Source organism: Salmo salar, unplaced genomic scaffold, assembly GCF_905237065.1.
Source record: "Salmo salar unplaced genomic scaffold, Ssal_v3.1, whole genome shotgun sequence".
NCBI classification, from domain to species: Eukaryota; Metazoa; Chordata; class Actinopteri; order Salmoniformes; family Salmonidae; genus Salmo; species Salmo salar.
Window position 1 is genome coordinate 1 of NW_025547555.1, and position 22,558 is coordinate 22,558.

A 22,558-nucleotide genomic window follows, 5' to 3' on the forward strand; every position below is an offset into this window, starting at 1 on the left:
TCCAACTTTACTCAATATATACAAATGAATTGGAGAGGGAGACAGGGTTTCAATCTTAGTCCAGCTCTATTAACCTGTTAGGGCTAGGGGGCAGCATTGACACGGCTGGATAAAAAACATACCCGATTTAATCTGGTTACCACTCCTACTCAGTAACTAGAATATGCATATACTTATTACATATGGATAGAAAACACCCTAAATTTTCTAAAACTGTTTGAATGGTGTCTGTGAGTATAACAGAACTCAAATGGCAGGTCAAAACCTGAGAGATTCCTTTACAGGAAGTGGCCTGTCTGACCATTTCTGGAACTTCTTTGCCATCTCTATCATTTACTAAGGATCTCTGCTCTAACGTGACACTTCCCACGTCGTCCATAGGCTCTCAGAGCCCGGGAAAAAAGAGAATGTCGTCATTCCAGCCCCAGGCTGAAACACATTATCGCCTTTCTCAAGTGGCCCATCAAGAGACACTAGCTTATGCGCGTGACCCCGACCGCCCCCGCCTTTGGGATTTTTTCCTCTGTTTGCCGAAAAGGAGATTCCCTGTCGGAATATTATCGCTTTTCTATGAGAAAAATGACGTAAAAATTGATTTTAAACAGCGGTTGACATGCTTCGACGTACGGCAATGGAATACTTTGAATTTTATTGTCAGGAATTGCGCCAAGCGCGACACTTCTTTACTATTTCGGATAGTGTCTGGAACGCATACGAACAAAACGCCGCTATTCGGATATAACGATGGATTATTTTGGACCAAACCAACATTTGTTATTGAAGTAGACGTCCTGGGTGTGCATTCTGACGAAGACAACAAAAGGTAATGACATTTTTATAATAGTAAATATGATTATGGTGAGTGCTAAACTTGCCGGGTGTCTAAATAGCGAGCCCGTGATGCCTGGGCTATGTACTTAGAATATTGCAAAATGTGCTTTCACCAAAAAGCTATTTTAAAATCGGACATATCGAGTGCATAGAGGAGGTCTGTATCTATAATTCTTAAAATAATTGTTATGCTTTTTGTGAACGTTTATCGTGAGTAATTTAGTAAAATGTTAGCGAATTCCCCGTAAGTTTGCGGGGGTATGCTAGTTCTGAACGTCACATGCTAATGTAAAAAGCTGGTTTTTGATATAAATATGAACTTGATTGAACAAAACATGCATGTATTGTATAACATAATGTCCTAGGGTTGTCATCTGATGAAGATCATCAAAGGTGAGTGCTGCATTTAGCTGTCTTCTGGGTTTTGGTGACATTATATGCTGGCTTGAAAAATGGGTGTCTGATTATTTCTGGCTTGGTACTCTGCTGACATAATCTAATGTTTTGCTTTCGTTGTAAAGCCTTTTTGAAATCGGACAGTGTGGTTAGATTAACGAGAGTCTTATCTTTAAATGGCTGTAAAATAGTCATATGTTTGAGAAATTGAAGTAATAGGATTTTGAAGATTTTGAAAATCGCGCCACAGGCTGGCAGTGGCTGTTACGTAGGTGGGACGAATTCGTCCCGCCGGTCCCATAGAGGTTAAACATAACAAACTTGAATGTCACAACATTTTAAACAGACATCAAAGTTAGTCTCTCTCTCTCTCTCTCTCTCTCTCTCTCTCTCTCTCTCTCTCTCTCTCTCTCTCTCTCTCTCTCTCTCTCTCTCTCTCTCTCTCTCTCTCTCTCTCTCTCTCTCTCTCTCTCTCTCTCTCTCTCTCTCTCTCTCTCTACTAATTGGGGAGTTAGTTATAAGTATCTTTTGCCAGGCCATGTTGCAGAAAATGGGGGAAGGGTGGGAAGTGGTCGGGGCAGAGGAACAAAGACTTGGGGAGGAGCAACTTAAAGCAGCAGGTGAGGGGTTAGAGACCAAGAGCCCTGAATCATAAAAAGGCTTAGGGTAGTTTTTGAGAGTCTGAAGGTCAGTTTGAACCCTGTTTGACCCCAACCATGACCAGAACCATCAGAGGGGTTGTGTTCTATATATGAGGGCCTCTCTTAGGTTTGTATTGTGCTTGCTTTGGCAGCACATATACTAAAATTGGATCGATACAGAGAAGATTAGCATGGCCCCTGCGAAAGGATGACACGCAAATCCGTGAAGCGCTCCTTATTTTCCTCACACTTATTTTCGAGACACAGAGCAATTGGAACCAAACAGAGAAGATTGGCCGGTAGTGATGGGGGAAATCAATTGCCAATTCTTCTCAGTCTAAGGAGGTGGGGAAATGCTGGGTGAGAGATAGAAATTCGTGAAGCGGTCCTTATTGGGGAGTGAGACAAGCTTGCAGTCTTAGGCCAACTTTATTCAAAATTTTGAAATTAATTGGGGGAGTTAGGCAAGGTTGCAGACTGAGTTCAACTTTTTTCAAAATGTACAAATTAATTGGGGAGCGAGACAAGGTTGCACTCTGAGTCCAACTTTACTCAATATATACAAATGAATTGGAGAGGGAGACAGGGTTTCAATCTTAGTCCAGCTCTATTAAACATAACAAACTTGAATGTCACAACATTTTAAACAGACATCAAAGTTAGTCTCTCTCTCTCTCTCTCTCTCTCTCTCTCTCTCTCTCTCTCTCTCTCTCTCTCTCTCTCTCTCTCTCTCTCTCTCTCTCTCTCTCTCTCTCTCTCTCTCTCTCTCTCTCTCTACTAATTGGGGAGTTAGTTATAAGTATCTTTTGCCAGGCCATGTTGCTGAAAATGGGGGAAGGGTGGGAAGTGGTCGGGGCAGAGGAACAAAGACTTGGGGAGGAGCAACTTAAAGCAGCAGGTGAGGGGTTAGAGACCAAGAGCCCTGAATCATAAAAGGCTTAGGGTAGTTTTTGAGAGTCTGAAGGTCAGTTTGAACCCTGTTTGACCCCAACCATGACCAGAACCATCAGAGGGGTTGTGTTCTATATATGAGGGCCTCTCTTAGGTTTGTATTGTGCTTGCTTTGGCAGCACATATACTAAAATTGGATCGATACAGAGAAGATTAGCATGGCCCCTTGGGGAAGATATTGCCCATTCTTCTCTGTCCAAGGAGGAGGGAAACGGGGGGGTTTTGCTGGGTGAGAGGAGGAGTTTGGCAGCTGCTGTGTGTGTCAACAATGCATATTAAGTAGCCATGTGCACCAGGTCTAAACAGTGATGACAATAGACACAGAGGCCCAGTCTTGGAGTTTTAATGAAAGACAATTATTATTGCAATTTAAATCCAATGAACAAATGTCAGCAATCTTTACAAATCGAATAACACACAGTAATTAATGTAATGTTACAGTATATATATATATATATTATATTGTGTGTGTGTGCATTCATACAGGCTCTATCTATTTCTTTTAACAGTCATGTGTATGTATAACATTGGCGCTAGTGCATCTTGGCCCGACCTGTGGACAGAAATGTCTATACTAGCAAAAGGTAAGCTATTCATGTGTTATAGCTACTGCTGTAGAAAAAGAACATTAGCTTAGCTCTACCAAAAAGTTGAGTTTTCACTTGAAAATGTATTGATAAATCATGTTTGATTTGTATATTTTAATGTCTATCCTAGTTTTTTACAGGTTCATCACTATCCTGTCTGTCTGTCTTTGCTATACAGTCCTTTAATTGAACTATGTAAATAAAATGTTAATGTGCTAATTAAAACATGCATTTTGCTTGGGAACGGACCGATGTTAGTCTGGTGTCTCGCCTCATAACTGCCTACCATGGGTGACCCTACCAGTAGTCTTATAGACTACAGGCAGTTCTGAGGGTCATCATAACACACAAGCCTCTACACCGCGCTCAAGGTCTCGGTCCAGGTAGAGGGGAACAGTGAACTATTTACAAAAAAAAACGTCCAACCACCCAGCCAGTGGCTCAGTGTCCTTCACCTCTCCCTTTAGCGTCCTTCATTTCCGCCAGCCACTGGGCCACGGTCTTACCCCCCGCAGTCACAGAGCAGAACGCTACGCCGCCGAAGCGGCTGTGGCCCGTCTCCCGCCGCTTCGGCAACCCGCATTTGGCGCAGACGTAATGCTCACGTTGCCTTCTCTTCCCGGCCGCCACGCCCTCTGTGTCGTCCGCCATCCTCTTCCTCCTCCAAGCCGTTGTCCTTGGCACTGGAGGAGGTGAAGAGCGGCCCGTATGTTGTCCTTGGGCTTGGGAGGGGCCGGGAAGTGCGGGGGGTTGTTGCTCCAGGTGGGCTGGCTGAATGGGCGCTTGGGCGGGCTGTCCTTGCTGGGTGGTCTGGCGTGGGACCGGGGGGGGCGGCGTAGGGAAAGGGAAGGGTGCCTGGATTCCCTCCCGCTGGTAGTGGAGGGGCTTGGCTTCAGGGAGGGGCTGGGCGGTGACGCTGGGGGCAACAGCGAGCCCCAATCCCTGCTGCAGCACCATCCTCTCCCTCTCCTTCTGACGCCGAGAGTACCTGAAACAGGTAGAGAAAACAAACGCAAGCTGTCACTCAGATTGTCATTAGTCACATGGCTTTATGTAACAAGTCTTCCATAAGTTAATGTCTTACCACTGACTGATGGTCCTTTGATTCAGCTCAAAGAGCTGAATGTTGGTCTGGGCCATCAACCTCGGGCTGTTCAGCACTGCCTCCCGGATGGCCACGTAGTCAGCCAGAATGAGCGCCCACCTGCTCTTTTTGACGCCGGCAGACTGCGTGGCGCTGGGATGGATTTGGCAGAGCTGACTGCAAATTGCCTCCACCAAACGGCTGGTGCCTGGCCAATTGGCAGGGCCCGAGTTGAGTCCGAGAAGGCAACTGAAACAGAGGAGATAAATAATTAGAGAACATTGAAAAATGATGAACCTTAATGTAAAGGCAGGCAATATAATAGTAAGGTGGAGGACATGAACACTAACAACATACCGTTGGAGAGAGTCTTTTCCTAGGATAATGGACGACTTCCCCTTCGATGCCTTGAACCGCCCCTGAACGATCCTCTCCTGGTGCCGGGCAGGGTAGATCAAACGTTGCTTGTCAAAGTCTGGCAGCGCCAGCCACAGCGCCACCAGACCGTCTACCCTGCGGTCCGACAGCCCCTGACGGCTCCTCACCTCCACCAAGGCCCTGGCAAGCCTGCGGACATGCTGGTACCCCGGCATTGCATCAGGGCCTTGAGTCTCCCCCTGAAGATAAAGAGACATGAAAGAATCGATGAGGACGATGTCACACATAAGATGTTTCTACAAAGGAAATAGATGTTATTTTACATTGTGTAACTGATAAATCACACTGACGGATTATTTTGAAATTAAACTAGGTTTAAAAAAAATTAATAACCCTGTTTGTTTACTGAATGATTACTGTGAGTATTAATGGAGTTTAGGTCTCAATTCCACATTTCAAAGAGGTTGCAATAGCATGTATTTTTGTTCTCAACACCAGAAAAGGTCAATTATAATTACCTCTGAATCAGAGGAGTGTTCAGGGTGAGGAGAACCGTGTTGATCAGGGGCCTCAGGAGAGCTTCCGTCTTCAGGGGCGGTGGGACTGGATGGCCCAGACCTGGGTGCGTCAGCGGGTTCCCCTGACAGAGGTGCCGCTGAGCTGGAGGACGGGGCGATCATGGGAGTGACATGAGGGATGTGGACCGTCGGGTCCACATCCTCCTGAAAGCCCTCGTCCTCCTCGTCGAGCAGCTCGACGGCGGCTGCCTCTTCCGGAAAGTCAGGGTCCACACTGACATCCTGCAGCACTCTGCCAGTCTGCGAGTACAGGTACTCCACTCCGAGGAGTTCCCCTATTAAAGCAAAAAATATATTTAAAAAAAAATCAGGCAAAAGCAGAGTAGGGAAGTGTTAATGGGATGTAAATGTTCATTCTCTTACTCGACTTACCCGTGTACTTGCTAGGCTTGGAGTAGTCCTTAACCTGTTCCTTGCCAAGCACCCTTTGGCTGCTAAGGTTAAGGATGTGCTGCAGGTGGCCACTGTAGGAGAGCAGGGGCTGCCTGTTCTTTCCCTCAACTGCTGTCTGCGCACGGTCCTCGTTCCACCTCACCAGTCCATCCAACAGGAATGCCTGGAAATGCATTGCATTTGCCCTGGTACCTGAGAGAACAATACATGATTAGGGTGGGAGAGCTGTTGCTGTTAACATTAAACATTAAGCTCCACAATGACAATTACCTGGGATGAACCGGTTGAGGTGGAGGTGGAATGACTCCAAGGATGTGGAGCCCCGTGCGCAGCGATAAACCGGCAAAATCACGCTGCCCTTGGTGATTTTGCCAGTCTCGGTGTACAGCTGTACACCGGGTGGGTCCTGTATGCAGTGGAGGTGGCGCCTCTGCTCATTCCAGATTTCCTGGATGCGGATTGAGTCCAGCAACGGGATGCCCAGGGTATCGACCCCTTCTCGCCGTTGAAGGTCTCGAGGAGGTCAAGGAGAAGGACTTCAGTCGCCGCAGCCCCACGCGTACGACGCCGACAGTGAAGCGCCATCTCCTTCCTGCCGATCTTCCTCGAAACCTCCGCCTCGGTGAGGCCGACCATCCCGTGCTTCCCCTCCAGCTCAGACCTCTTGGCCTCCAGCAGTCTGCGGACATCGCCTGCATCCCACTCAAAGATGCAGACTGACAGCTGCCGCATGAAGGGACCGTAGAGCTGGTGGCTCTCAGTGGTGACACCTGACGCGAACCGCCGCATCAGGTGCCAGATGTCCAGCCGAACCACCAGCCGGTCCCACTCATTGAACATGGCAGCTGTCTTTGATCCGCCGAAGCTGGAGCAGCAGTCTCGGTCCACGTACATGAGCTGGGGGCGCCACCCGGCGAGCCGGTACCGCTCCATGAGACCAGCCGCCATGGGGAGCAGGCCCTCGCCCTCACCAGCAGTGAGGACACTGACGAGGACCTGCCCATGCTCGTTACCAACGTTGGTAACCCAGGCGGCCGTGTCTGCAGCGGTACCCGCAAGCTTTTTAGTCACCTGGAGACAGACACACAAAGACAGAAAGGTCAAGACGTTATTTTAATTAATTAATTTTTATATAAATATATATATATATATATATATATATATATATACATACACACACACACACACACACACACACACACACACACACAAAATCAGACATGACTTATCTTTACATTTCTAAGTGAAAACTCACCTTCTTTGTAGAGTCCATCTTTAAGATGGACCCAAAGATGGAGGTGACCCTGGCCTTCACCTCGTCCAGCCGCGACAGCACGTCATGGCTGTAGACTGTCAGCAGCCAGACGGGTGAGGGCACCGGGGGCATCTCCGGTGGATAAGTGAACTGCCGCCCAGTGCTCAAGGCCAGAAACTGCTCGCACTCCCCGAGGTACCGTATACAACTCCGCATCCACGACTCGCTGTGACTTTCACACAGCTTGCTGTAGGTCTGTGACGCACTGTTCCCCAAAGTGCGCGACCTCAGCATCCTCACAACCCGCAGGTCACAGGACAGCCTAGAGAGAGAGAGAGAGAGAGAGAGAGAGATATAAAGCATATGAATGACATGCATTCATTTTACTTTATTACTAACTAACAAAATCTTGTGAACTTACTTGTATGTCAATATTGCTGGAAACTGGCAGCGATGCCGAGCGTCCAGCTGACTGACAAGGTCCCGTGACCACCCCGCGACCTTCTTCTTACACCGACCGCATTCCAGGTACTCAGTGGCCATGAGATACCAGCGGTCGATGTCCAAGACCCTCCGGATGGTCTTGTAGAGCCCAGCCTTGCAGAGTGTGCCTCTGCACCCAGACTGGGGACATGCCAGCTTGTATGCCCATATACGTACGGGCATCCAAAGGAACAGCTGACATGCGAAGAAGGGGTCAGGGGATGCGGGTGGCTGATTGTAGATCGGCCGCGGTTGGGGAGGCGTCCACCACGTGACCAGGTCGGTGGCGAGTGTCGACCTCCCAAAACTGTTCCTGGTGAACAGCGTGTGGCCGATCCACCGCTGCTGCTCCTTGGTGAGAGATGAACGCCAACTCTCTGGGAGCAGCAGCTGAGTGAGAGGAGAGAGTGATGGGGCGGGGAGAAGGGATGGTAATCAAATTGGTGTCCAATTTGGCATAGTGTTTAATATCTTAACAATGTGGAGTAATTACAGTTGATGAATTTACCTCAGCACTTTTTGAGGAGGGCCTTGGAGGCAGGAAGGACTGCCGGGGCAAATCCTCCTCTTCGCTCTGGGCATGGACCGGGGCATGGACCGGGACCTGTGAAGTTAGAGGCAGAGGCCGAGGGAGCGATCGGGGGACCTGTGGGGCTACGGCTTTTGCAGTGACACAGAAATAAATTGGTTAAATGAATGAATGAATGAATAAATAAAATAAATGCAAGCATGAATTGACAGACATATTACAAATGTAGATAACAGTGATTCAGTTAAAATATTAAATGAGTGTTGGTCAAGTTTGAGTGTAAAACTGAAATGAAATTAGTGATTAAAATGGAAAAGAGAAAGAGAAGTCATGATTAAGTGACATACAGAATGACAGCTACATGCAGGATGACAGCTACAATGACAAGGTAAGATATTAAATAGTGCATACATGCAGTGACTCTCCTCTAAACCCAGATGACTCTTACCAATACATTTCCTTGGGCTGATGATAGGAAAAAATATTTAAAACACTAATATGTCGGCAAACTTCAACTGAATACTTATCAAAACGTATCAGAATATCCTATGTCAATTAATAGTGGCGTAAAAACATACATGTGTCTATGTCAGCAGCTGCTTTGACCAGCTCTGCGTCCGATAGATCGGTCGATGGCAGTGCTGGTCGAGGGAAAGACACCCCTATATCACGTAGAGAGAGAAAGGATTGTGAGCTACACAGCTTATCCAAAAAGTTCATATTTATCTTACATGTGTAACTTCACACTCACCTTGAACTGCAGGCTGAGAAGCAATAAGTTTCTTCATCTTCGCCTGCAGTTCACCAGGGGCGAGAGTGCGCCTTGAAAGGAACGCAGAGATCGCAGGACCAAGATGCCTTTGAAAACAAAACATAGCAAATATGTCATCATTTCCAACTGTGTGCAACAAGTAGAGTTATATTTTCCTTTAAGATGATATGTAACACTTACGTAGCCGCACTCTTGGGCCGGGTGGTGCTGGTGGGGCTGGTGCTGGCTGCGGCGGGCCTGGCCACAGCAGCTACCCCCTCCTGGTCTCTGCGTTGGATGTAGCTAATCAAGGCGGCCATCGCACTCCCAGGATAACGGGGTGTCTGCGTCCTCATGCTCCTGACATATCTGTGTGTGAGACAAAGCAGAGGGAACGTTTCAGATGTAAAATGTTGCATAAAAAATAAAGAGATGAACATAGAAAACACAAAAAGACACGCGCCCCTTACTTTATCCTGTCCGCACCCGTAGCCTCATACAGGTCCTGCAGCGTGTCCCACTTGTACTTCCCGATGCCAACAAGGGCCTTGCCCTCCTGGCCTGAAATCAGCACGGGAACCAATTAACTGTCAGAGCAACAGAGTTACATCTTACATAAAATGAGGAGAATTAAACAAACTCACCTGGCTGGGAGGACAGGACTTTAGCTTCCTCGTGCGCCCGGTTGAACCTGACCATCTCATCGAAGGCCGGATAGGCGCACGAGTAGCGAGTCAAGGCGTCCTTGTTGGCCATCAGGGGATGCTGGGAAACACTGCGCTCTCGCGCCCTCTCCTTCTGATGCACTGTTACCACGTGCACCATGTAGCCCACGTCGTTCTCCATCATCCACTTGAAGGTCTGACCCCGGTACTTGCCGAACTGAACCGTGCACCGGCTCAGGACGACCATCTCTGCACCGGGGTCACCTCCCTCGGAGATGACGCGGGCTCGAGCCTCTGCCTCCACTTCCTCCCACTTCTTAGCCCTCACAGGAGGGCCCTGAGCACCGAAGCAGGGGGGCCGTCAGCGGCCACCTTCACTGCCTGAGGTGTGGCCTTGAGGACCAACTCCTGTGAGGGCGTGAACCGGAACTTTGGAGTTTCCATCTTAGGATGCAAGAAAAAACAAAACAATTATCATGACTGATGAGTGCAGTGACAAGTGACAGCATAACTGTATTAGATACATATAAAGGAACTTACGTTTGCTTGATAGGTCTCCTAGGAGGAGGACAGGGCATAGGATGATATCAGTGGTATGGTTTGGGGGGGTGCCGGCTTAGGGTTAGGTTGATTATTCACTCATATGCATTTAAATTCAGTTGAGTTAAATTCATAGAAAGACACATATCATACAATGCATTCAACTGCATACACTTCAAACGCATGCCATGAAAAAACGAAGGGAAATAGACAATTAAATAGTATAGAATTCCAACTTTGAGTTGATATAAATGTTAGCTACGATTTTACAGGTTTGTGAGCTTTGTAAACCTTGTTTACAGTAGCTAGCGATCTACAGACGTTGTTAAATTACACAGTTCGGGTAGCCCCTGTAGTCAAACAATTCGATTGGCTAAACTTGTTGTCATATTTCACCACACTTACTCGACGATTATTTTTATTTCTTTGCCAACTAAGCACACAATCCCCTCATATATTCACCAGGTATCATCAATGTCTGTGCGCAACATTCAGCACACTATACTATAGATACAGTAGCTAGCGATCTACAGACGTTGTTAAATTACACAGTTCGGATAGCCCTTGTAGTAAAAAAAAATCGGTTGGCTACACGTGTTATAGTCATATTTCACCACATTTATAGTCGTTGATGTTAACTTGGCTGCAAATTAAGTAAAATTACCTCAGATACTCGGTATGATCAATCAATGGCTGCCAGATGAAGATTTTTGTGATGTGTTGACGTTACTAGAACTTTGTAGGACGATGATTGGGTAAAAACATTTGGAACAAGCTAGGCTTCCATTGGTGGATTTTGCTCTCTTTCTCATATTTAAAACAAGCTGAAGCTCTGACTGGAGGAGACATTTGGAAAAATTAAGAACATTTGGAACAGAGAAGAATGCCCTTCAAATAGCGAAAGGATGACACGCAAATCCGTGAAGCGCTCCTTATTTTCCTCACACTTATTTTCGAGACACAGAGCAATTGGAACCAAACAGAGAAGATTGGCCGGTAGTGATGGGGGAAATCAATTGCCAATTCTTCTCAGTCTAAGGAGGTGGGGAAATGCTGGGTGAGAGATAGACATTCGTGAAGCGGTCCTTATTGGGGAGTGAGACAAGCTTGCAGTCTTAGGCCAACTTTATTCAAAATTTTGAAATTAATTGGGGAGTTAGGCAAGGTTGCAGACTGAGTTCACCTTTTTTCAAAATGTACAAATTAATTGGGGAGCGAGACAAGGTTGCACTCTGAGTCCAACTTTACTCAATATATACAAATGAATTGGAGAGGGAGACAGGGTTTCAATCTTAGTCCAGCTCTATTAAACATAACAAACTTGAATGTCACAACATTTTAAACAGACATCAAAGTTAGTCTCTCTCTCTCTCTCTCTCTACTAATTGGGGAGTTAGTTATAAGTATCTTTTGCCAGGCCATGTTGCAGAAAATGGGGGAAGGGTGGGAAGTGGTTGGGGCAGAGGAACAAAGACTTGGGGAGGAGCAACTTAATGTCACAACATTTTAAACAGACATCAAAGTTAGTCTCTCTCTCTCTCTCTCTCTCTCTCTCTCTCTCTCTCTCTCTCTCTCTCTCTCTCTCTCTCTCTCTCTCTCTCTCTCTCTCTCTCTCTCTCTCTCTCTCTCTCTCTCTCTCTCTCTCTCTCTCTCTCTACTAATTGGGGAGTTAGTTATAAGTATCTTTTGCCAGGCCATGTTGCTGAAAATGGGGAAGGGTGGGAAGTGGTCGGGGCAGAGGAACAAAGACTTGGGGAGGAGCAACTTAAAGCAGCAGGTGAGGGGTTAGAGACCAAGAGCCCTGAATCATAAAAGGCTTAGGGTAGTTTTTGAGAGTCTGAAGGTCAGTTTGAACCCTGTTTGACCCCAACCATGACCAGAACCATCAGAGGGGTTGTGTTCTATATATGAGGGCCTCTCTTAGGTTTGTATTGTGCTTGCTTTGGCAGCACATATACTAAAATTGGATCGATACAGAGAAGATTAGCATGGCCCCTGCGAAAGGATGACACGCAAATCCGTGAAGCGCTCCTTATTTTCCTCACACTTATTTTCGAGACACAGAACAATTGGAACCAAACAGAGAAGATTGGCCGGTAGTGATGGGGGCAGGGGCCATGCTAATCTTCTCTGTATTGATCCAATTTTAGTATATGTGCTGCCAAAGCAAGCACAATACAAACCTAAGAGAGGCCCTCATATATAGAACACAACCCCTCTGATGGTTCTGGTCATGGTTGGGGTCAAACAGGGTTCAAACTGACCTTCAGACTCTCAAAAACTACCCTAAGCCTTTTATGATTCAGGGCTCTTGGTCTCTAACCCCTCACCTGCTGCTTTAAGTTGCTCCTCCCCAAGTCTTTGTTCCTCTGCCCCGACCACTTCCCACCCTTCCCCCATTTTCTGCAACATGGCCTGGCAAAAGATACTTATAACTAACTCCCCAATTAGTAGAGAGAGAGAGAGAGAGAGAGAGAGAGAGAGAGAGAGAGAGAGAGAGAGAGAGAGAGAGAGAGAGAGAGAGAGAGAGAGAGAGAGAGAGAGAGAGGGACTAACTTTGATGTCTGTTTAAAATGTTGTGACATTCAAGTTTGTTATGTTTAATAGAGCTGGACTAAGATTGAAACCCTGTCTCCCTCTCCAATTCATTTGTATATATTGAGTAAAGTTGGACTCAGAGTGCAACCTGGTCTCGCTCCCCAATTAATTTGTACATTTTGAAAAAAGTTGAACTCAGTCTGCAACCTTGCCTAACTCCCCAATTAATTTCAAAATTTTGAATAAAGTTGGCCTAAGACTGCAAGCTTGTCTCACTCCCCAATAAGGACCGCTTCACGAATTTCTATCTCTCACCCAGCATTTCCCCACCTCCTTAGACTGAGAAGAATTGGCAATTGATTTCCCCCATCACTACCGGCCAATCTTCTCTGTTTGGTTCCAATTGCTCTGTGTCTCGAAAATAAGTGTGAGGAAAATAAGGAGCGCTTCACGGATTTGCGTGTCATCCTTTCGCAGGGGCCATGCTAATCTTCTCTGTATCGATCCAATTTTAGTATATGTGCTGCCAAAGCAAGCACAATACAAACCCTAAGAGAGGCCCTCATAAATAGAACACAACCCCTCTGATGGTTCTGGTCATAGTTGGGGTCAAACAGGGTTCAAACTGACCTTCAGACTCTCAAAAACTACCCTAAGCCTTTTATGATTCAGGGCTCTTGGTCTCTAACCCCTCACCTGCTGCTTTAAGTTGCTCCTCCCCAAGTCTTTGTTCCTCTGCCCCGACCACTTCCCACCCTTCCCCCATTTTCTGCAACATGGCCTGGCAAAAGATACTTATAACTAACTCCCCAATTAGTGAAAAGAAGAGAGAGAGAGAGAGAGAGAGAGAGAGAGAGAGAGAGAGAGAGAGAGAGAGAGAGAGAGAGAGAGAGAGAGAGAGAGAGAGAGAGAGAGAGACTAACTTTGATGTCTGTTTAAAATGTTGTGACATTCAAGTTTGTTATGTTTAATAGAGCTGGACTAAGATTGAAACCCTGTCTCCCTCTCCAATTCATTTGTATATATTGAGTAAAGTTGGACTCAGAGTGCAACCTGGTCTCGCTCCCCAATTAATTTGTACATTTTGAAAAAAGTTGAACTCAGTCTGCAACCTTGCCTAACTCCCCAATTAATTTCAAAATTTTGAATAAAGTTGGCCTAAGACTGCAAGCTTGTCTCACTCCCCAATAAGGACCGCTTCACGAATTTCTATCTCTCACCCAGCATTTCCCCACCTCCTTAGACTGAGAAGAATTGGCAATTGATTTCCCCCATCACTACCGGCCAATCTTCTCTGTTTGGTTTCAATTGCTCTGTGTCTCGAAAATAAGTGTGAGGAAAATAAGGAGCGCTTCACGGATTTGCGTGTCATCCTTTCGCAGGGGCCATGCTAATCTTCTCTGTATCGATCCAATTTTAGTATATGTGCTGCCAAAGCAAGCACAATACAAACCTAAGAGAGGCCCTCATAAATAGAACACAACCCCTCTGATGGTTCTGGTCATAGTTGGGGTCAAACAGGGTTCAAACTGACCTTCAGACTCTCAAAAACTACCCTAAGCCTTTTATGATTCAGGGCTCTTGGTCTCTAACCCCTCACCTGCTGCTTTAAGTTGCTCCTCCCCAAGTCTTTGTTCCTCTGCCCCGACCACTTCCCACCCTTCCCCCATTTTCTGCAACATGGCCTGGCAAAAGATACTTATAACTAACTCCCCAATTAGTAGAGAGAGAGAGAGAGAGAGAGAGAGAGAGAGAGAGAGAGAGAGAGAGAGAGAGAGAGAGAGAGAGAGAGAGAGAGAGACTAACTTTGATGTCTGTTTAAAATGTTGTGACATTCAAGTTTGTTATGTTTAATAGAGCTGGACTAAGATTGAAACCCTGTCTCCCTCTCCAATTCATTTGTATATATTGAGTAAAGTTGGACTCAGAGTGCAACCTGGTCTCGCTCCCCAATTAATTTGTACATTTTGAAAAAAGTTGAACTCAGTCTGCAACCTTGCCTAACTCCCCAATTAATTTCAAAATTTTGAATAAAGTTGGCCTAAGACTGCAAGCTTGTCTCACTCCCCAATAAGGACCGCTTCACGAATTTCTATCTCTCACCCAGCATTTCCCCACCTCCTTAGACTGAGAAGAATTGGCAATTGATTTCCCCCATCACTACCGGCCAATCTTCTCTGTTTGGTTCCAATTGCTCTGTGTCTCGAAAATAAGTGTGAGGAAAATAAGGAGCGCTTCACGGATTTGCGTGTCATCCTTTCGCAGGGGCCATGCTAATCTTCTCTGTATCGATCCAATTTTAGTATATGTGCTGCCAAAGCAAGCACAATACAAACCTAAGAGAGGCCCTCATAAATAGAACACAACCCCTCTGATGGTTCTGGTCATAGTTGGGGTCAAACAGGGTTCAAACTGACCTTCAGACTCTCAAAAACTACCCTAAGCCTTTTATGATTCAGGGCTCTTGGTCTCTAACCCCTCACCTGCTGCTTTAAGTTGCTCCTCCCCAAGTCTTTGTTCCTCTGCCCCGACCACTTCCCACCCTTCCCCATTTTCTGCAACATGGCCTGGCAAAAGATACTTATAACTAACTCCCCAATTAGTGAGAGAGAGAGAGAGAGAGAGAGAGAGAGAGAGAGAGAGAGAGAGAGAGAGAGAGAGAGAGAGAGAGAGAGAGAGAGAGAGAGAGAGAGACTAACTTTGATGTCTGTTTAAAATGTTGTGACATTCAAGTTTGTTATGTTTAATAGAGCTGGACTAAGATTGAAACCCTGTCTCCCTCTCCAATTCATTTGTATATATTGAGTAAAGTTGGACTCAGAGTGCAACCTGGTCTCGCTCCCCAATTAATTTGTACATTTTGAAAAAAGTTGAACTCAGTCTGCAACCTTGCCTAACTCCCCAATTAATTTCAAAATTTTGAATAAAGTTGGCCTAAGACTGCAAGCTTGTCTCACTCCCCAATAAGGACCGCTTCACGAATTTCTATCTCTCACCCAGCATTTCCCCACCTCCTTAGACTGAGAAGAATTGGCAATTGATTTCCCCCATCACTACCGGCCAATCTTCTCTGTTTGGTTCCAATTGCTCTGTGTCTCGAAAATAAGTGTGAGGAAAATAAGGAGCGCTTCACGGATTTGCGTGTCATCCTTTCGCAGGGGCCATGCTAATCTTCTCTGTATCGATCCAATTTTAGTATATGTGCTGCCAAAGCAAGCACAATACAAACCTAAGAGAGGCCCTCATAAATAGAACACAACCCCTCTGATGGTTCTGGTCATAGTTGGGGTCAAACAGGGTTCAAACTGACCTTCAGACTCTCAAAAACTACCCTAAGCCTTTTTATGATTCAGGGCTCTTGGTCTCTAACCCCTCACCTGCTGCTTTAAGTTGCTCCTCCCCAAGTCTTTGTTCCTCTGCCCCGACCACTTCCCACCCTTCCCCATTTTCTGCAACATGGCCTGGCAAAAGATACTTATAACTAACTCCCCAATTAGTAGAGAGAGAGAGAGAGAGAGAGAGAGAGAGAGAGAGAGAGAGAGAGAGAGAGAGAGAGAGAGAGAGAGAGAGAGAGAGAGAGAGAGACTAACTTTGATGTCTGTTTAAAATGTTGTGACATTCAAGTTTGTTATGTTTAATAGAGCTGGACTAAGATTGAAACCCTGTCTCCCTCTCCAATTCATTTGTATATATTGAGTAAAGTTGGACTCAGAGTGCAACCTGGTCTCGCTCCCCAATTAATTTGTACATTTTGAAAAAAGTTGAACTCAGTCTGCAACCTTGCCTAACTCCCCAATTAATTTCAAAATTTTGAATAAAGTTGGCCTAAGACTGCAAGCTTGTCTCACTCCCCAATAAGGACCGCTTCACGAATTTCTATCTCTCACCCAGCATTTCCCCACCTCCTTAGACTGAGAAGAATTGGCAATTGATTTCCCCCATCACTACCGGCCAATCTTCTCTGTTTGGTTCCAATTGCTCTGTGTCTCGAAAATAAGTGTGAGGAAAATAAGGAGCGCTTCACGGATTTGCGTGTCATCCTTTCGCAGGGGCCATGCTAATCTTCTCTGTATCGATCCAATTTTAGTATATGTGCTGCCAAAGCAAGCACAATACAAACCTAAGAGAGGCCCTCATATATAGAACACAACCCCTCTGATGGTTCTGGTCATGGTTGGGGTCAAACAGGGTTCAAACTGACCTTCAGACTCTCAAAAACTACCCTAAGCCTTTTATGATTCAGGGCTCTTGGTCTCTAACCCCTCACCTGCTGCTTTAAGTTGCTCCTCCCCAAGTCTTTGTTCCTCTGCCCCGACCACTTCCCACCCTTTCCCCATTTTCTGCAACATGGCCTGGCAAAAGATACTTATAACTAACTCCCCAATTAGTAGAGAGAGAGAGAGAGAGAGAGAGAGAGAGAGAGAGAGAGAGAGAGAGAGAGAGAGAGAGAGAGAGAGAGAGAGAGAGAGAGAGAGAGACTAACTTTGATGTCTGTTTAAAATGTTGTGACATTCAAGTTTGTTATGTTTAATAGAGCTGGACTAAGATTGAAACCCTGTCTCCCTCTCCAATTCATTTGTATATATTGAGTAAAGTTGGACTCAGAGTGCAACCTGGTCTCGCTCCCCAATTAATTTGTACATTTTGAAAAAAGTTGAACTCAGTCTGCAACCTTGCCTAACTCCCCAATTAATTTCAAAATTTTGAATAAAGTTGGCCTAAGACTGCAAGCTTGTCTCACTCCCCAATAAGGACCGCTTCACGAATTTCTATCTCTCACCCAGCATTTCCCCACCTCCTTAGACTGAGAAGAATTGGCAATTGATTTCCCCCATCACTACCGGCCAATCTTCTCTGTTTGGTTCCAATTGCTCTGTGTCTCGAAAATAAGTGTGAGGAAAATAAGGAGCGCTTCACGGATTTGCGTGTCATCCTTTCGCAGGGGCCATGCTAATCTTCTCTGTATCGATCCAATTTTAGTATATGTGCTGCCAAAGCAAGCACAATACAAACCTAAGAGAGGCCCTCATATATAGAACACAACCCCTCTGATGGTTCTGGTCATGGTTGGGGTCAAACAGGGTTCAAACTGACCTTCAGACTCTCAAAAACTACCCTAAGCCTTTTATGATTCAGGGCTCTTGGTCTCTAACCCCTCACCTGCTGCTTTAAGTTGCTCCTCCCCAAGTCTTTGTTCCTCTGCCCCGACCACTTCCCACCCTTCCCCCATTTTCTGCAACATGGCCTGGCAAAAGATACTTATAACTAACTCCCCAATTAGTAGAGAGAGAGAGAGAGAGAGAGAGAGAGAGAGAGAGAGAGAGAGAGAGAGAGAGAGAGAGAGAGAGAGAGAGAGAGAGAGAGAGAGAGAGAGAGAGAGAGAGAGAGAGACTAACTTTGATGTCTGTTTAAAATGTTGTGACATTCAAGTTTGTTATGTTTAATAGAGCTGGACTAAGATTGAAACCCTGTCTCCCTCTCCAATTCATTTGTATATATTGAGTAAAGTTGGACTCAGAGTGCAACCTGGTCTCGCTCCCCAATTAATTTGTACATTTTGAAAAAAGTTGAACTCAGTCTGCAACCTTGCCTAACTCCCCAATTAATTTCAAAATTTTGAATAAAGTTGGCCTAAGACTGCAAGCTTGTCTCACTCCCCAATAAGGACCGCTTCACGAATTTCTATCTCTCACCCAGCATTTCCCCACCTCCTTAGACTGAGAAGAATTGGCAATTGATTTCCCCCATCACTACCCGGCCAATCTTCTCTGTTTGGTTCCAATTGCTCTGTGTCTCGAAAATAAGTGTGAGGAAAATAAGGAGCGCTTCACGGATTTGCGTGTCATCCTTTCGCAGGGGCCATGCTAATCTTCTCTGTATCGATCCAATTTTAGTATATGTGCTGCCAAAGCAAGCACAATACAAACCTAAGAGAGGCCCTCATATATAGAACACAACCCCTCTGATGGTTCTGGTCATGGTTGGGGTCAAACAGGGTTCAAACTGACCTTCAGACTCTCAAAAACTACCCTAAGCCTTTTATGATTCAGGGCTCTTGGTCTCTAACCCCTCACCTGCTGCTTTAAGTTGCTCCTCCCCAAGTCTTTGTTCCTCTGCCCCGACCACTTCCCACCCTTCCCCCATTTTCTGCAACATGGCCTGGCAAAAGATACTTATAACTAACTCCCCAATTAGTAGAGGGAGAGAGAGAGAGAGAGAGAGAGAGAGAGAGAGAGAGAGAGAGAGAGAGAGAGAGAGAGAGAGAGAGAGAGAGAGAGAGAGAGAGAGAGACTAACTTTGATGTCTGTTTAAAATGTTGTGACATTCAAGTTTGTTATGTTTAATAGAGCTGGACTAAGATTGAAACCCTGTCTCCCTCTCCAATTCATTTGTATATATTGAGTAAAGTTGGACTCAGAGTGCAACCTGGTCTCGCTCCCCCAATTAATTTGTACATTTTGGAAAAAGTTGAACTCAGTCTGCAACCTTGCCTAACTCCCCAATAATTTCAAAATTTTGAATAAAGTTGGCCTAAGACTGCAAGCTTGTCTCTTTCCCAATAAGGACCGCTTACAAATTTCTATCTGTGTTGCTGCTCATGAGAAGAATTGGCAATTGATTTCCCCATCACTACCGGAATCTTCACTTTTCTGGGTTCCCAATTGCTCTGTGTCTCGAAGGAAAACAGTGTGAGGAAAATAAGGAGCCATTTGCGGGTCATCTTTCCGAGGGATGCTAATCTTCTCTGTATCGATCCAGTTTGTTATATGTCAAGCAAAGCAAGCACATACAACCTAGAGAGGCCCTCATATAGAACACAACCCCTCGATGGTTCTGGATGTATGTTGGGGCAAACAGGGTTCAAACTGACCTTCAGACTCTCAAAAACTACCTCTAACCTTTATGATTCAGGGGCTCTTGGTCTCTAACCCTCACCTGCCTTTAAGTTGCTCCTCCCCAGAGTCTTTGTTCTCTGTTCGACCACATTCCACCTTCCCCATTTTCTAATTGGCCTGGCAAAAGATACTTATAACTAACTCCCCATTAGTAGAGAGAGAGAGAGAGAGAGAGAGAGAGAGAGAGAGAGAGAGAGAGAGAGAGAGAGAGAGAGAGAGGAGAGGAGAGAGATAACTTTGATGTCTGTTTAAAATGTTGTCAAGTTTGTTATGTTTGAATAGAGCTGGACTAAGATTGAAACCCTGTCTCCTCTCCAATTCATTTGTATTGAGTAAAAAGTTGGACTCAGAGTGCAACCTGGTCTCCAGTAAATTAATTTGTACATTTAGGAAAAAGTTGAAGCTCAATCTCTTTCCTAACTCCCCAATTAATTTCAAAATTTGATGAATAAAGTTGGCCTAAGAGCAAGCTCTTAACTCTTAAGGACCGCTTCACAAATTTCTATCTGCTCACCAGCATTTCACCTCCTTAGACTGAGAAGAATTGGCAATTGTTTCCATCATTACCGGAATCTTCTCTGTTTGGTTCCAATTGCTATGTGTCTCGAAAATAGTGTGAGTGAAATATGAGGCTTAGGGTTTGTCAGTCTTTCAAAGGGGCATGCTAATCTTCTCTGTATCGATCCAATTTTGCGTATGTGTGCTGCAAGCAAAGCACAATACAAACCTAAGAGAGGCCCTCATATATGAACACAACCCCTCTGATGGTTCTGGTCATAGTTGGGGCCAAACAGGTTCAAACTGACCTTCAGACTACAAAACTAGCTAGCATGATTGAGACTAGTGGTGCCAACCCTCACTGCTGTTTTAAGTTGCTCCTCCCCAAGTCTTTGTTCCTCTGCCCCGACCACTTCCTACCTTCCCCCATTTTCCTTGTGGCCTGGCAAAAATGAGCGCTACTCTACAGTGGTGGAAGAGCCATGATATGTTTAAATGGCGTTAAGTTTGTGTCATTGAAATGGAACTAGTTAATTTCTATCTCTGATTATTTATATATGTTGGATAAATTTGACTGGTCTGTTCTTAGATGTTTGAAAAAGTTGGACTCAAATCTTATTGTATACAATACAATTCATTTCAAGTTTGACAGTTGGCCTAAGACTGCAAGCTTGTCTCATCTTTAATAGGACTGACTTCACAGAATTTTATCTCTCTCCCTTGTAACTTTCCCCACCTCCTTAATTTGGAAGAATTGGCAATTAATTTATCTTTCTTGGGCAGAATCTTCCTCGACATGGTTCCCAATTGCTCTGTCTGAAAATAAAGTGTGAGGAAAATGAGCAACTTCCCATGGCTAGTGTCATGCTAAGTGTATGCTAATCTTCTGTGATCCAGTGCCAATGTGCCAAGCATTAAAACTGAAGAGGCCTCTGTTTGGCCTCTGGTGGATTCTGGTGTGATTTGATTAACCAGGTTCAACTAGACATGAATAAACTGCCTAAGCCTTTGGTTGAACAGTTCCCTCTTTAACATGTTGTATCTGAAATCTTTAATATTATCATGAACCGTGTACCTTACATTTTTTCTTTTCTTCAGCAGGAACATATATTAACTCCTGTTGTGAGAGAGAGAGGGAGGAGAGAGGAAGACAACGATATGTTTAAGTCTTGACAACTGGTGTTATCATTTGACAGTGGACTTGAAGACCTGTCTCTCTATTAACATGCCGTGTGATGATTCAAAGTGTGCCGTGGCTCCACAGTGTTGTGAACACTTGAAAAGGTGAACTCAGTCTGCCTTTAACTCTTCGGTGATGGATGTAGCCTGGACGTTCATATAAACAGACATGGGTTTCTCTCTACCTATTACTCTTATAGACTGGAAGGTAGCATTATTTATCATAAATAATCTATATTTGGTTCCAAGTATCTGTTATAAAATAGATGAGAAAATAAGGCCTTTTTAGTTTAATATCTAACTGTTGTGAAGTGTTTAATCTTCTATGTGAATCCATTTGTCTCATGTTGCTTTGTAACAACACCAGCCTGACCTAACCTCATGAACAGCTCTGGTGGTTCACCGATGTGGTGGTTGACAGGTTCAAGCGACAGAGGCTCTAAAGCTGCTGAGCGCTGTGTTGGGACTCTTGCTCTTTGGGTGCTCTGCTCACTTGGTTCTCTGAACCTTGCCACCATTCTTTGGCTGATGGGTAACTGCAACATTCTTAGTGATGAGAGAGAGAGAGGAGGACCTGTTTGATATCTGTTTCAGGTGTTGACAAACTGGATAAAGATTGTTTATCTTATCTTATTAAACATAGCATGTTGAGCATGGATGGACTCAGGGTGACATTGACTCCCAATTAATTTGTACAGTTGAAGATGAATAGTCTGCAGCAACTTTCTTTCTGTTTTGTTTCGGTGAGTAATTTATTGAACTGCCTCTCATGTAGACATGTTATAAAAATATATATGTAAAACTTTATACCTCCTTGAATAAGAAAATTGGCAATTGATTTACCCCATCTCTTGGGGCCAATCTTCTCTGTTTAGTTCCAGTACTCTGTGTCTCGAGAAGAAAATAAGTGTGGGGAAGGCCAGAAGTAAGGATTGGCCATATTTTGCAGGAGCCATGCCCAATCATATTATAGCAGTTCTGTTGCCATGTGTGAACAGCACAACCTGACAGAAAGGCTCTTCTGAACACAGCCCTCTGGTGGTTCTGATTGTGGTTGATTAACAGTTCAGGCAGCCTGGGCTCTCAAACTCTTTCAGGAGGCTGTATGATGCCAAACATACTCACCTCTTATTCCAGTTACTCATCTTAGTGTTTCTTCTCTGCTTCTTTGTTTACAGCAGCATGCAAAGTACTGTTGCTCTGTTGGTGGAGAGAGAGAGAAAGGAGAGAGAGAGAGAGAGAGAGAGAGAGAGAGAGAGAGAGAGGAGATTCTTTGATGTCTGTTTAAAATGTTGTGACATTCAAGTTTTGTTATGTTTAATAGAGCTGATTAAGATTGGACCCTGTCTCCTCTCCAATTCATTTGTATATATTAGTGAAGTTGG

General features: G+C 45.1%; 1 protein-coding gene, 1 long non-coding RNA gene, 9 other non-coding genes and 3 pseudogenes across 11 annotated transcripts; 3 read left to right on the forward strand and 11 right to left on the reverse strand.

The window, feature by feature from the left end:
* Nucleotides 1-2,004: 2,004 nt before the first annotated feature.
* Nucleotides 2,005-2,111, forward strand: LOC123731959 (U6 spliceosomal RNA). The gene has a single exon (XR_006762942.1). It is a non-coding gene; the product is annotated as a U6 spliceosomal RNA (small nuclear RNA).
* Nucleotides 2,112-2,922: 811 nt separating this feature from the next.
* Nucleotides 2,923-2,986, forward strand: LOC123731965 (uncharacterized; annotated as a pseudogene).
* A 342-nt stretch (nt 2,987-3,328) lies between these two features.
* Nucleotides 3,329-9,856, reverse strand: LOC106608449 (uncharacterized). Its single transcript, XM_045711345.1, has 15 exons — nt 9,502-9,856; nt 9,328-9,418; nt 9,059-9,226; nt 8,858-8,964; nt 8,685-8,768; nt 8,086-8,237; nt 7,516-7,967; nt 7,095-7,416; nt 6,397-6,910; nt 6,110-6,352; nt 5,819-6,031; nt 5,387-5,721; nt 4,848-5,107; nt 4,491-4,739; nt 3,329-4,394 (listed from the first exon to the last, which is right to left on the reverse strand). The coding sequence occupies exons 1-15, from the start codon at nt 9,767-9,769 to the stop codon at nt 3,848-3,850; spliced, it is 4,005 nt and encodes a 1,334-aa protein (XP_045567301.1). The 5' UTR covers nt 9,770-9,856; the 3' UTR covers nt 3,329-3,847.
* Nucleotides 9,857-9,868: 12 nt separating this feature from the next.
* LOC123731958 (uncharacterized) lies at nt 9,869-11,123 on the reverse strand. The gene is made up of 3 exons (XR_006762941.1): nt 10,727-11,123; nt 10,063-10,080; nt 9,869-9,966 (listed from the first exon to the last, which is right to left on the reverse strand). It is a non-coding gene; the product is annotated as an uncharacterized lncRNA (long non-coding RNA).
* Nucleotides 11,124-11,995: 872 nt separating this feature from the next.
* LOC123731967 (U6 spliceosomal RNA) lies at nt 11,996-12,102 on the forward strand. Its single transcript, XR_006762948.1, has one exon. It is a non-coding gene; the product is annotated as a U6 spliceosomal RNA (small nuclear RNA).
* Nucleotides 12,103-12,170: 68 nt separating this feature from the next.
* On the reverse strand, nt 12,171-12,236 carry LOC123731964 (uncharacterized; annotated as a pseudogene).
* Nucleotides 12,237-13,032: 796 nt separating this feature from the next.
* LOC123731968 (U6 spliceosomal RNA) lies at nt 13,033-13,139 on the reverse strand. Its single transcript, XR_006762949.1, has one exon. It is a non-coding gene; the product is annotated as a U6 spliceosomal RNA (small nuclear RNA).
* Nucleotides 13,140-13,937: 798 nt separating this feature from the next.
* On the reverse strand, nt 13,938-14,044 carry LOC123731969 (U6 spliceosomal RNA). Its single transcript, XR_006762950.1, has one exon. It is a non-coding gene; the product is annotated as a U6 spliceosomal RNA (small nuclear RNA).
* Nucleotides 14,045-14,820: 776 nt separating this feature from the next.
* Nucleotides 14,821-14,927, reverse strand: LOC123731970 (U6 spliceosomal RNA). The gene has a single exon (XR_006762951.1). It is a non-coding gene; the product is annotated as a U6 spliceosomal RNA (small nuclear RNA).
* Nucleotides 14,928-15,713: 786 nt separating this feature from the next.
* On the reverse strand, nt 15,714-15,820 carry LOC123731960 (U6 spliceosomal RNA). Its single transcript, XR_006762944.1, has one exon. It is a non-coding gene; the product is annotated as a U6 spliceosomal RNA (small nuclear RNA).
* Nucleotides 15,821-16,604: 784 nt separating this feature from the next.
* Nucleotides 16,605-16,711, reverse strand: LOC123731961 (U6 spliceosomal RNA). The gene has a single exon (XR_006762945.1). It is a non-coding gene; the product is annotated as a U6 spliceosomal RNA (small nuclear RNA).
* Nucleotides 16,712-17,497: 786 nt separating this feature from the next.
* LOC123731962 (U6 spliceosomal RNA) lies at nt 17,498-17,604 on the reverse strand. Its single transcript, XR_006762946.1, has one exon. It is a non-coding gene; the product is annotated as a U6 spliceosomal RNA (small nuclear RNA).
* An 807-nt stretch (nt 17,605-18,411) lies between these two features.
* LOC123731963 (U6 spliceosomal RNA) lies at nt 18,412-18,518 on the reverse strand. Its single transcript, XR_006762947.1, has one exon. It is a non-coding gene; the product is annotated as a U6 spliceosomal RNA (small nuclear RNA).
* Nucleotides 18,519-20,118: 1,600 nt separating this feature from the next.
* LOC123731966 (uncharacterized) lies at nt 20,119-20,214 on the reverse strand (annotated as a pseudogene).
* Nucleotides 20,215-22,558: the final 2,344 nt, after the last annotated feature.